At 37.4% G+C, this 13,211-nt stretch overlaps 1 protein-coding gene across 2 annotated transcripts in view; it reads left to right on the top strand.

Annotated features, from left to right (window-relative positions):
• The window catches only part of LOC127544503 (maestro heat-like repeat family member 5), a 135,243-nt gene that overhangs the window by 62,180 nt on the left and 59,852 nt on the right, over positions 1–13,211 (top strand). For both annotated transcript variants that reach the window (XM_051971165.1, XM_051971164.1), the window contains exon 11: positions 11,731–11,853. In XM_051971165.1, the coding sequence (XP_051827125.1) occupies positions 11,731–11,853 (123 nt within the window). The remainder of the gene's footprint in view (positions 1–11,730; positions 11,854–13,211) is intronic.

The raw sequence follows: 13,211 nt of genomic DNA, 5'->3' as shown, positions 1-13,211 counted from the left end.
CCTCACAGGCATTTCAAACTCAGTTTGTCAAAAAGGAAAATTGCTGTTTTCCTCAATGAAAGTCTCCAATCCTCAAAACTTTTATATTTCTTTTGCAGGTACAACTTTGAGACCACAGAGTTACCGAACTCTTCCCTCCCACTTACTTCCTATATACAATCATTTGACAAATCTTATTTTTGTCAAGTCTAATTCCAAACTGTCTTTTGTAATTATCCTCTTTTTTGCTATTCACACAAACAGCATCCTTAGGCCCTTATATCTCGTGGGTTAATATAAAATCCTCCTAATTTGGGCTTCTTGCTTCTCAGACTTGGGAGAACTTTCAGCCTAACCTCTCACTGAGTAAGAAATCCCTTCTCCAGCATCCCTACATATGGATATCCAGTCTTCTCCTTGAAGGTTTAAAGTGACAAGGAAACTCACTATCTCTAAAAACACACCATTACATGTTGGGTCAGCTCTATTTTCCAAGGAAATTGTTCCTTCCTTCAAACCAAAATCTATCTGCAACTTCCTTCCTACTTTTCCTAGAATAGGCAGAATAAAATAATACTTCTTTGATATTCCAGCCATTCAAATAGTTGGCAAGTCCCTCTTAAATCTTCTCTTCTCCATTCCTCAGTTTCCTCAAAGTTTTAACAGCTTTGAGCTCATTAAGATATTTGGTACATCTTGTATGTGGTGTTTTGTGTCCTCTCATCATCCTCGTCAACCTACTCCAACCTTTTCCCAGCTTTATCTTTCCTCAAATGTAGAGTTCATATTATCAACCCCAATTTAGAGAGAAGGGAACTGAGACTCAAGTTGAATAATTTGTTCAGTGTCATATTAGTAAATTATAGGTGTCTTCTGACTCCCAAGTCTCAAGCTCTCTCCATAGTCCCTTATTACTGTCCTTAATATATTTTCAAAATAAAAATTTCAAAATAAAAGGCTTACATGAATTTGGGGATGAGATTGCTGAGCCCCTTTTGTAAACTTGAAAAGACTTAAAGAGAACAGAATGAGGTACCATACGTGTGGAGATAGATAAAGTCATTCCCATTTTCAAAAAGAAAAAGAAAATGGATTCTGCAAAGCAGTCATTATTGAGTTTAATGCCTAACTTCTCACAAACCTCAAAGAACTATAAAAGAAAAAGATTTTGAGGACTTTGAAGAGGAAGTGATCTTCACTTAAAACTAGAAAAAAAAATCCCAAAGAATAATTTTTCCCCATAATCAACCTCTTGTCTTCCTACTGACTCTTTTCCTGCCTACAAATATGCCCTGATCTACCCCAATCTGAGAATCGCTTGATTCTGCCACCCCCTCACTTCCTTTTTGAGAGAGTTACTAAATCAGCAGAACATGTTAGTTTAAGTATACCTGGAAATTAGCAAGGCATTTGTCAGAATCTCCTCAGAATTCTCATGAACAAGATGGAGAAATACTCTAGTCTCCTGGCCTAGATGATAGTAGAGTTTGGGGGATTCAGAAGTGGTAAAATGAACAGGCCTAACTTATTAATGAGTAAATGACAATCTAGATGGAGATCTTTAATGAAGTGCCAAATGACTTCAATCTAAAAGCTAAGTCTTTTTAATATTTTACTAGTTATATATTTATCTATCTTTTTGTATATCTGTATTGTGTATATGTATGTATGTATTTGTTTATTTTAGACAGCTTAGTGGTATAATTAATAGAGCACTGGGCATAGAGTCAGGAAGACCCAGGTTCAAATCCAGTTTTATATACACTTATTAAATGTGTGACTCTATTTTTGTTTGCCTCAGCTTCTTTGGCTAGAAAAGGGGAATATTAATGGCACTCATCTGCCAGGGCTGTTATGAGGATTAAATGAGATAATAATTGTGAAGCACTTATCATAGAGCCTGACACATAATAGATGGTTAATAAATACTTATTTCCTTTCTTCCTTCTTCCTTTCCTCCTTATGAGTTACTTGGATAAAGACATTATGGAATGTTTATCAAATTAGCAGATTATACATGAGGGTTAGGGAGGAAAGAGGGAAGGGAGGGACAGCTAAATTACCAGATGTCAAGAATAGGGATTCAGAAAAGTGAAAATTAATAGTTATTCTCTTAATGTCCATCACTTAGGAACAAAAATAAATGAATAGGACAAATACAGGAAGGAAAAGGCACAGCTAGGAAGCAATGTGAGTTATAAAAACTAATATTGTAAGTCAAATAATGGTGGGAGAAGCTGAGGAGTTTGAATATACTGTAAGCTCATTGTGAACTAATTTATGACATGGAAAGCTACACACACACATACACACTGGTTTTAAACTATCTAAACAGAACTTGATGCCAAGACTAGTGAACACTGTACTATCACCTACCCTGGTAAGATCTTCCACAATTCAGAATAGTATTTTTATTTCTAGGAACATGTTGAGAAAGACATCAACATTGATAATAGAAAGAAATAGTAGGAAAATAATGCAAATGTTGAAGGGACTTGAAATTGAGGCAATAAAGAAAACTTGAATTATTGAACTTAGAGTTAACCCAGTCAAGGGAAGGCATAATCATGGTTTCAAGTACTTAAAGACCTAGCATGTGAAAGATAGGCTAACTTTATTCTGCTTGATCACAAAAGAATTAAAAACAGTGGGTAGAAATTGTAGAGAGAGGCTGATTTGGCTTAATGAAAGGAAAAACTTGATCAAATCTGGACAAAAAGGGAATGGAACTTGTCTCAGAAGAGAATATTTCTCATTCTCTGGAGAGGTGTTCAGGAAATGACTAAAGGATTACTTGTAAGAGATAACAGTATTGTAAAAAGCACATTGGATTTAGAAGACCAGATTTCAAATCCCAGTTCAATCAGTTACTACCTGTGTTACTTTGGATAAATTATTCCATCTCTTTTGGCTTTAAGTTCCTCTTTTGGAAAATAAAAGCATTAGACAATTGTGGTAAAGCATTTAACTTCTTAGTGGCTCAATTTCCTAATTGGGGAAAAAAACCTATAGAGAACTTCTAAGGTCTCTTCTAGTTCTAAGACTATTATCCTTATTAGAGATGCTATACAGATAGGATTTATGAGTTGGGTAAGAGATTAAACAAGGTACTCTCTACTTCCATAAATTTGCTTTCATGAATGAAAAAATCATGTCAGGGATAGAGAGAAATGGGAGAGAGGAAGTAGAATAATGTGACTAAAGACAGAGGAGGAGGAACAATGGCACAATCTAACTAGAAGGGAAAATGAAATTCAGAGTGGATGAGGAAAAATCTAGACATAGGGGAGAATACATGTCAGGGAATATGAGTGAGTCATTAGAGAAAGTTAGTCAGAGAAAGCAAATGGTTCCATCTTCTAGAAGAAGTTTTGCCTGATGCTAGAGCCTTTCTGTTAATGATTATCTATAATGGACACTGCATATAACTTTTTTGTACTATATTTGCATGTTGAACTGTGAGCTCCTGGAGAACAGGAACATCTTTTGCCTTTTTATTTGTATTTCCAGGGCTTAGCAAAGAACCCATAACAAGTTTTTCAAAAGTTCTTATTGAATAGTGTTCTTGTTGGATCCTTCGTGCTGGATAAGGACCATAACATCAGGGAGGTGATATCATGACATGCAAATGAACTGGATTTGAATAAGGGAGGGTTGTGCAAGATCACCTATTTCATTCTCTCATCCAGAGCCATCTGGGTCCAGTGGCAAGATATAGATCAGGTTGAGTGGAGACAATGATTAAATGCATGAAACACCCTGCCTGGGAAAAAAAAATGTTTAATGAAATGGTGAATGGAGGAATATGACCAAAAAAGTAAAATACTTATTCTGGAACAATGAATGGAGGAGGGAATTAATTAGCCTGGCTGCTGAGGAAATTGCCTTTGGGGGAATGGTGAATGAACTAACATTACTAGGTAGAGCGGTATGTGCTAGGAAATAGTAGGCAAAAGGAGAATACATGATCTGGCCAAAAGTAATAATAATAATAATTTTTTGTCCAGATCAGTGATTTCTAGGGAACTCTCTCATAAGTAAACTCTTATTAACAATGCAGATAATGTTGCAACTCCTCAACTTAGGAGGGTGCTTGAGGCACTGGGTCACACAATCAGATCTGAGATGAAATTAGAACCATTTAGTTCTTCTACATTTAGTTCTACTACATCATGATATTTTCTCATCATTATGATAATGTTGATAATAACTGATGTTTATACAGTACTAGATAAGATTTACAAATTGTTTTCCATACATGAATTTATTTAAGCCTCACAAAAATCCTAAGACATAGGCACAGCAGATATCATTTTGCCTATTTTACAGATGACAAAGCTGAGGCTGAGAAAAGTAGAGTGATATTGATCAGAGTTAAACAGTAAATATCAAAAGTGAGATTTGAATCAAGGCCTTGTAAGCTCCAGATGAGGAAGTGTAGACTTGAAAGGAGATGTGATATTGAGGAACCATACTAGAAGATAATGGGGTTGAATAATCAGACAACTGAAGAAGAATGAGCAGAACAAAGACAATGAAGTTTCATTTCAAGATGAAGAAGTATGCCATGGATGGTGTATGAAAGAAGCAGAGTAAGAATGTGATGTTAAGAGGATTGTCAGTGGTCCTGTCCAGCTGAAAAAGCAGAGGGTGAATTTGGGGGTATGATAAGTAGAGGAATCTGACTGGAGAAGTGGGTGCCAGTCAGGGATAGCAAGTAAACCAATGTGAGCTGAAGAGGTGAGCCACATAAAAAGAACAATAAGGGATTCTAGAGAGGAATATGCATCTTGGGGCCAGAGTCTGACTGGAGAGGAAGATGTGTGCTTTGGTAAAGTGAATGGTCCAATCTGGATAGAAAGGAGGAGGTGCTCTTAAGGGAGTTTGAATTGACAGTCAGATTGGACATGATGGCATATGTTTGCATGGCTATGAGGGGACCAATTCAATTGAAAATAAGGGTTCATAATTCTAGACAGTATGATGACAAAGCTGTCTGGAGATAGTCTATATATGAGCCACTATGAATAGGGAGTACATGTTGGAAGATACAGTGATCATCTCCGTCTCAGTAGAGGAGAGGATACATTCAGTGAAAGTGAATGTGATGGTCAGTCCGGCCAGACAAAAATTCTGTATGTTTAGGTCTATAAATAGATCAGTTTAGCTGTGAAGAAAAAGGCTACCTATAGGTATACTTCAAGTAGACAAAGGGGTACATATCCAGAATGGTAATGGAATAATATATTCTTTCTTCTAAAGAGGCTGCATTAAAGTGAAATGTATTGTGTACATAGTAATAGCAAAGTTGCGGAATGATCAACTATGAAAAACTGTTAGTTTCAGCATTACAGTGATCCAAAACTACTCTGAAGGACTTATGAAAAGTGTTACCCATACCCAAAGAAGAACTGGTTGTGTCTGGATGCAGATTAAAACATACTTTTTTGGGGGGGTGGAGATTGTTTTCTTTTGCAGTATGACTTTTATGGAAATGTTCCATAAGACATACATGTGTCTTCTCAATGAGGGGATGAAGAGAAAGGGAGCGAATCTGAAACTCAAAGTTTTAAAAACAAATGTGTTTTTACTAGGAAAAATAAAAATATTAAAACATAAAAAATAAAAGACTTGAACTAGAAGTTCAAGAGTTCAAGAGGGAACAGTAAGTGAGTAAATGTGTCTGTCTATAGAAGAAATGTGAGTGGACCAGTGAGTGAAGAAGCAGTTAACATACTAGAACATAGAGAATAGTTAACATAATGGAGCATAGAGAATGGACCAATCTGACTGTTGAGATGAATCTACATTGTACCCATTGAGTGGACCACTTTGGTAAGAGATAAGTATGTTAGAGAGAATGAATTGACCAAACTACTCAGAAGGGAAAAAAAAGTTTGGAGGACACTATATGATGGGGAAACAGAGTAAATCAGTCCTTCTAGTAAGAATGATTCACTAGAGTAAAGTGGACCAGTTTGGCAGGAAAGGAAAATGTATATTGAAAGAAAATGAGTGATTCCTTCTGGTTGGACAGGAGGTTGAATGCTACTAGACAACATTAAATAAACTAATATGGCTGAAGAGGATGATGACTTTGGCAAGAAATAGCTGACTGGAGAAGAAAATGCATAGTAAACAAGGGTCATTTAGCTCTAAAAGAAACATACTAGAGACAGTAAGTTGACCAATTAGACTATAGGGAAAAAGGAGGGAAACACTAAATGCTTTTTTAAAATATTATCTTATTTGATCCTTAAACAACCCTAAAGGGTTGTTTGTAGAAACTGAGACAAACCAAAATTAAGTTACTTTTCCAAGTTCACATAGCTGGTGTTTGAGGCTAGATTTGAACTTTAGTCTTCCAGACTCCATCCAACCAACTGCTCTAAAGAGGCAGAGAAGAGTGAGTGTGGGTAAACAGTGAAGAACAGGAGGGAAGATCTTGCTAAAGAGTGAGTAAAGTAATATGCCTGAAAATGGGGATACGGTGATATTAGGTATTACTGAGAGTGACCAGTTGGCCCAGGAAGGTTGGATATATATGGCAGGACAAGAGTGTTCCTGAAAAAGAAAATACATATTAATACAGTGAATGGAACATTCTGACAAGAAGGACAAATAAGTTTATATGGGATAGAGTAAACTATTCTTGCTAAACATGAAAGGGGAAAATGGGTGGCCCAATTAGTCTGAAGAGAAGAAGGCAAATTGTGAAAAATTATGTACAATCTGGAGAGGAAGGTAAGAGCATGCTGAGAGAAAATAACAGTTTACCTAGAGAAAAGATGTGTATAAGACAATCACGATTACATCAGTTTGGCAAGAGGATGGGGCCATAGGATTGTAGATTCAAGTTAAGAGGAACCTGAAAGGCCATATTCATTAGTTTTTAAAATGGAATTTTATGGATGAAGAAAATTGGTGCATGTTGGAGAATTATTAAGTCAATCCAGGATGGCTAGAGAAGATTGCTAGAGCACAGCAAGCAGATGAACTAATATTTCTGGAAAGGAAGGTGCATTTTGGACAACAATGAGTGGATCCATTGTTTTGACTCATAACATTCATGAGAAAGGACAGTGAGTTGTGAGGCTGTCTGCCGAAAGTGAGGATTGCCTTGAGAGTACATTGAGTGGAACATTTTAGTGATGCTGATACACACATGTGGGAGAATGGAAGATGAGAGGTCTCATGGGTATAATGTAAGAGCATACATTTGGTAGATAGCAAGTGGACAAGCCTGTCAAAGCAATAAGTCCAAAGGGGCACTAAGTGTAGAATAAATAGATCTCTGGTTGGAAAAGAATGCACATGTCAGAAACAATGAGTGGATCCATCCAATTAAAGGAGGAAATCAATTGTCAGGAAGTAATGAGTGAACTTTTCTGGCTAGAAAGGAGGATGAATGTAAGGAGAACGACTGGACCATTCTTCCCAGGGAAAGAAGGATGTGAGAATGGATCATTTTATCTGAAGAAGAGGAGGCTACACTTAGTGTACAATTTTGGAGAGAATAGAATGCATATTGTGGGGGAGTTGATTAGATCAGTCTGACTAGAGAAGATGATTTTAGGGCATTGTGAATGACAGCCCTCTGGCCAAGAAAAATTGTTTTGTTGAGAGATGATGAAAGGGATTTTGCTTTGGCTAGAAATGGTGAAGAGTGAATGTAGCATTCTAGATGGAAAGGAGGCTGAATAGTTGGGAACAGTGAATGAACCACTCTCGCTGGAGATAAAAATTCATTTTGTGGACAGTGAATGAATCAAGCTTCCTAGAGACTGTGTGGAAAGAGAGAGTGCAACACTTTGGCTGGAGAGATGGACACGTAATGGGAAAATTGAATGGAACTAGCATATAGAAAGGATGATTGTATTTTGGGACTGATGATAAGACCAATCATGAAGGAGAAGGATGAATGTGGAGGGAGAAATTGAGTGAAGTATCCCAGAATGAAGCAATAATTCCTTTTGGAAAGAGTTGGTTTAAAGCAAGTTATCTTTCAAATTGGGAGGCCATTCTAGCTAGAGTGTCTTTATTTGATGACAGTCAATAGTCAATCAGGCTATAAAGGAAGTATATTGAGGGCACGGTAAGTGGACCAAAGTAATCAGAGTTGGGTACTTATTACTAGACTCAACTAGAGACCAGTCAAGATTGGAGGTGGGGGAGGAGGGAGATTGAGATACTTGTTAGACAATAATGAATACACATTTGGAGGCTGATACATTTGGAGGGAGAGTGAGAATCATTCAGGAAAAGAGTACATGTCCAGAACAACTAGTGAGTCAGATTGCAAAGAAAGATTCATTCAAGAGACAATGAGTTGAGTGTACTAGTCTACTGGAAAGAGGATGCATGTTAGGGACAATAAATGGGTCATTGTAACAGGAGATGTATACTCTTAAGGGGAAAAGAAAGACATGTTAGGAAATAAAGAGTGGACCACTCTGGCTGAAGAGAAGCATTTACTTCAGGAAGATAGTGAGTAGACCAATTTGGCCGAAGAAAGGGCACGTGGAGTAATTATAGAAACACTGAAGAGGAGAGCCCATCTTGGAAAACAATAAGTGGTCCTGTCCAGCGAGAGAAGTATATCAAAGCTGGGGAACAATAATGGAAGTGTCTTCCATTGGGGGGGGGGGAGAATTGAGTAGACTTGGCTCTAGAGGATATGCATATTTGGGGAGTATAAGGGAGATCAGTTTGGCTAAAGAGGAGGCTATTAGTTGGAGAATGTCAGTTTGATTGGAAAGGACTATGAAGAGTTAGAAGATAGTGGGTGCATTGTGCTGTCTAAATAGGACAGTGTATTATTGAAGGACAATGAAGAGCCTAGTCTGACTTAAACAAGAAGTATGTGATGAGTCACAATGCATGAACAAGTCTGATTGGATAAGGATATGGTGACAATGAATGAAACCTGTTGAATGAGTGCATGTTTAGGGATAAGTGAATAGACATTTGTGATTAGAGTTAGTGAGTGGACCAATTTATCTAGAGAGAACATTTATATAAAGGAACAAACAATTTGATGTGATAGGTCCAGACGACTTGCTTTTAGATTTTGGAGAGGTAATCAGTCTCTTTTTTCTTTCCCTTACCATGTAGTAGCAATGTTTTCTAAATGTATAGTTATGTGAATCATCCATTTGCCAGCACACAAAAACTATGAAAGACTGCCCATGAATAAAACTTAGAAATCCTCATGAGATTTATTGAAGGCTATTTTTTAAAACCAGTTGAGACCACAAAGGCTTTTGGTGCAAGGTACTACAATTTTCCTAGGCATTTCTAGGAAATTTGTATCTTAGTATGAGACTTGTAAATCAAATCTCATATCAACTATCTGTGTTACATAGTGTCAGCATCCTCCGATCAGTTTGTAAGAAAAAAGGACTTCCCTTCTTTTCCTGCAATAATGTCTCATCTCTGTTGAGGGTTGGTGATGTTTCACCAGTTTTATTGCTTTCCTGGGATTCTAAGGCAATGATTGGTGTGGAAACAAGGTATTATATGTTATTTCTGCTCTTAAATCTACCCTTTGAGATCTCTGAGAATTAGAATTAATTGAAAAAGGGAAGGAGGTAGAAAAGGAAAGTGGGAAGAGCCTGATTAATTTCCTGGCTAACTTTGTAAATATACTGCATCAGCTTTGGATATATCAGTTGGAGTCTGGGACTCTTCTTGCTCTATAAGTTTCCCAGAGTCCAAGAACCCAAGTTTTTGCACAGATGATCATAGTCTATACAACTCAGCTCCCTGGAAGTTGGATAAGAAACTTATGGTTTAGGAGATGATATAAGCTTGGCAAACGGCAAACAAACAGTAGCACCATTAAATGCATTATTGGCCTGATTTTTTAACTTAATTTCAGTTTTCTGGAGCTAACCTCCAGAATTTACAGCATGTTGGTGCCAGATAGAGCAGGTGGAGGAAACATTAACACTCACTTGGGGCTTCTGCCCAGTATGTCATACTTGAATATCTTTCATCTATAAGATATAGGAATTAGGATTCAAAAAAAAAAAAAAAAAACCAGGCTCCTTGGTTGACTGGTTGTTGTCTTTTGTTCTCAAAGAGGACCAAAAATGACATCACTATGTTAAAAGTCAAGTTACAGTAAGTCTGACTGTGGCTAATCAGATCAATATGAGCTCAGAGTATTCTGCCACAGGCAGACAAAAATAGCCCTTACGAACATTTGAGATAACTTCTCTAACTTTGTACATCTCACATTTCTTCCAAGCTAATTCAAGTCTGTTTTGTCATAGAGCACACCTCTGATGAGGGTTCACCATGCTGGGTAATCCTGTGCCAGCATCTCCTGTGTTATACAATCAATTCTAAAAGACAATTTTATGGAGAACTCACATAGCACAAGTGCTCACAAGGTGATCAGAAAAAGCAAAACAAGAATATTCTCAAGGTCTTTCTTAAGAACCTTAAAATTGATTGTATGATTTGAGAAACATTGGCACAGAACTGTTCAGCATGGTGTACCCTCATCAAAAAAAAAAAAAAAGGCTCCTAGAATAATGGACAAGGTTGGATATAGAAAAGAATGCATATAGGGGATTAGTGAGTAACTGAATCAGAGTGGACTTTCCTACTCCTATTCCCCCATCCCAAAATCTTCCTCTTAGAGATTATCTCATCTATTTTGTATTTATCTTACGTGTTTCTTTCATGGTGTTTCCGAATTAGAATGTGAGATTTTTGTGTGGGAGAAGGAAGGATAAGTATTGTTTTTACCTTTCTTTGTATTCCTGTTCTTGGTTTAGATTTACCATTCAATATTTAGTATTTGGTTGACTGGATATATAGAAGGATGCATAGTTGGGTATAGAGACTAGACAAGTCTGACTAGACAGAAAGATACACTATTGGGAAATAGTGTAATTCTCTGCTCAGAAAAGATCATTAATGTACCCAACTGGCTATAAAGTAGGATGCATTTTGGGAGACAATGTCAAGCTAAAGAGATGTATGATTGTTGGGGAAAACCAGGTGAAATAGTCTTTTTGCTGATGAAATTCTATGTTGAGGACAATGAGTAGATCATCTGGGTCCTGGGTTTACTGAAGATTGAAAAACAATAAATGGATCTGACTGTGGGGATTTAAAGAAGGGATAGTAAGTGAGCAGATCTATTTGGCTTACTAGGAAGGTGCATGTTCAAGGGCAGTGATGAACTAATCTAACTAGATTTAGACTAGAAAAGAGGAAAAAATTGTTGGGGAACAGTGAGCAGTGCACTTGGATTGGAGAAGAGAGTGTGTTTGGGGGAAGAATTACAGAGTTTGTCTAGCAACAGAAGAGTGATGGAGATAGACTATAACTCAGTCTTTGTTGGAAAAGAAGTTGTTAAAATATCTTGAGTCAACTAGTCTAAAAGATGATTGCTGGTAAAAGACAGAGATCTAATTTTGGCAAACTATGGAGAATTCTACACTCCAAGAATTCCTGTGATTCATGTCAGTAAAAAGAAGCTGGGAGGAAAGAGAAAGGAAAGAGATGACCTATGTTTGAGTTTTTCTGTGAACATAATGCAACAATATAATAAAGATGAATAGAGGATAATACCCTTCCCAAAGTCAAGTCAGGCTTATCTACAGAAAAACAAATTAGGATTCACATTATACAGAGTCCAGATCATGTTCCCAGGATCAGGGCACAAAAGGATATCAATTCATATCCACACACTCTTTAACCTGATTTTTCATGTCTTCTCTATGGGATTACCAGGATGACACCCTCAAGCAGAGCTTCCTCGAGGCCACCCTGTTGCTAGTGGGATCCATCAGCAGGAATGAGGGAGCCCACAGTTATGAGTTCACCCAGGTGCCTGAGCTGATCGACAGCCTTTTGGTAAATGAAAGGGTATGGGGAAAGAGAGAATATCAACAATGAGGCTGGGAAGACTGGAGGAATGGGAAAGGGATTGTTCCCCCCCCCCCAACACTGTTAAATGTGGACAGTACCAAAGGATTGTAGTATTTAGAGCTAAAAGAGAATCTCAAACACGTTGAGTCCAACCCCTTCATTTTACAAATGACAAAACTGTGGCCTAAAGAGGACAATGAAATGTGAACCTAAGTTCTCTCCAGATCTAGCACCTTTACCACCAACCCATTCTATTTGTGTCTTCCATGGGGATGAGCTTTCGATAGGATTGAGAACTAGAAAAATGCACCAGCATTTCTCACATTATGCTGCCATTTTGTTTTTCACTTTTCTACTTGTGACTATATATCCCCCTAAAGAATAATAGTTCCCAAACTCAGAATTCATTTAGTCCTACGATTTGCACCTCAAATATCCACATAACACTGGAAAGTATAAATGAATGCAAAAGGCATTACTTGGTAACTTTTGTAGTGCTTTGTAGTAGAAGTCCAATTTGTTAAGGGTAACATCCCAACAAGAATGTTGTAAAGGGCATTCCTCTCTGGGGATGGATTTGGTTAACCTAAGGTTATTTCTCACTTTCTGATTCTTAATACACACTGGGTATAGTCAAAATAACCTAGGACCAAACACACACACACACACACACACACACACACACACACACACACACAAAATTTCCTCATCACCTGTCTCAGATTCAGTAATCATTTTCCAGAACCATTTTCTTTATCTGAAACAATGTCCTGCCTCTAGTGATGATCCACTAATAGCTGGATTTCTATCGGGGAAACTTTGGAGTCTTTCTGCAAAGTCTCTTTGAGAGGGTCTCATACCTAAAAAAGATATTTCTCTAGAATGTCTCAGTCTCCTTATCTGTAAAATGGGAGATGGACCAGATGACTTAAAAGTTTTTCTCTAAGATCGATTTATATAATCCTATATCCTGATTTCTAACAAGTGTCCATCATGAGATCAGGAACTGTGCCTTAGCTAAAGTTTGCACACAGTTGGTACTTCACAAATGTCTGTGATATATGAATTTGAATTCTCCCATTTCTCCTATCTTCCACCCACTGAAACCTGGTTTTTTATTTTCAATTTGGTAATCTCCTGGGTATATTTGTTTCATTGGAGATCATTCTGAGAGGAATGGGAGGGAAAGATCTTGAGGATAGAGAACAGCCCACATGTCCAGTACAAAATCCTACTCAAAGACAGGCATTCAAAACTCCCTTAGCAGGTCTTTGAGAGAGTGGTCTTCAGTTTAGGGGGTAGAAAGAAAGAATGGGAGAAGAAATAGGTATTTGAGGATAGGT

Source organism: Antechinus flavipes, chromosome 1 (genome assembly GCF_016432865.1).
Source record: "Antechinus flavipes isolate AdamAnt ecotype Samford, QLD, Australia chromosome 1, AdamAnt_v2, whole genome shotgun sequence".
NCBI classification, from domain to species: Eukaryota; Metazoa; Chordata; class Mammalia; order Dasyuromorphia; family Dasyuridae; genus Antechinus; species Antechinus flavipes.
Note: the sequence above shows the minus strand (reverse complement) of the source record. Positions and strands in the feature narration are given on the sequence as shown.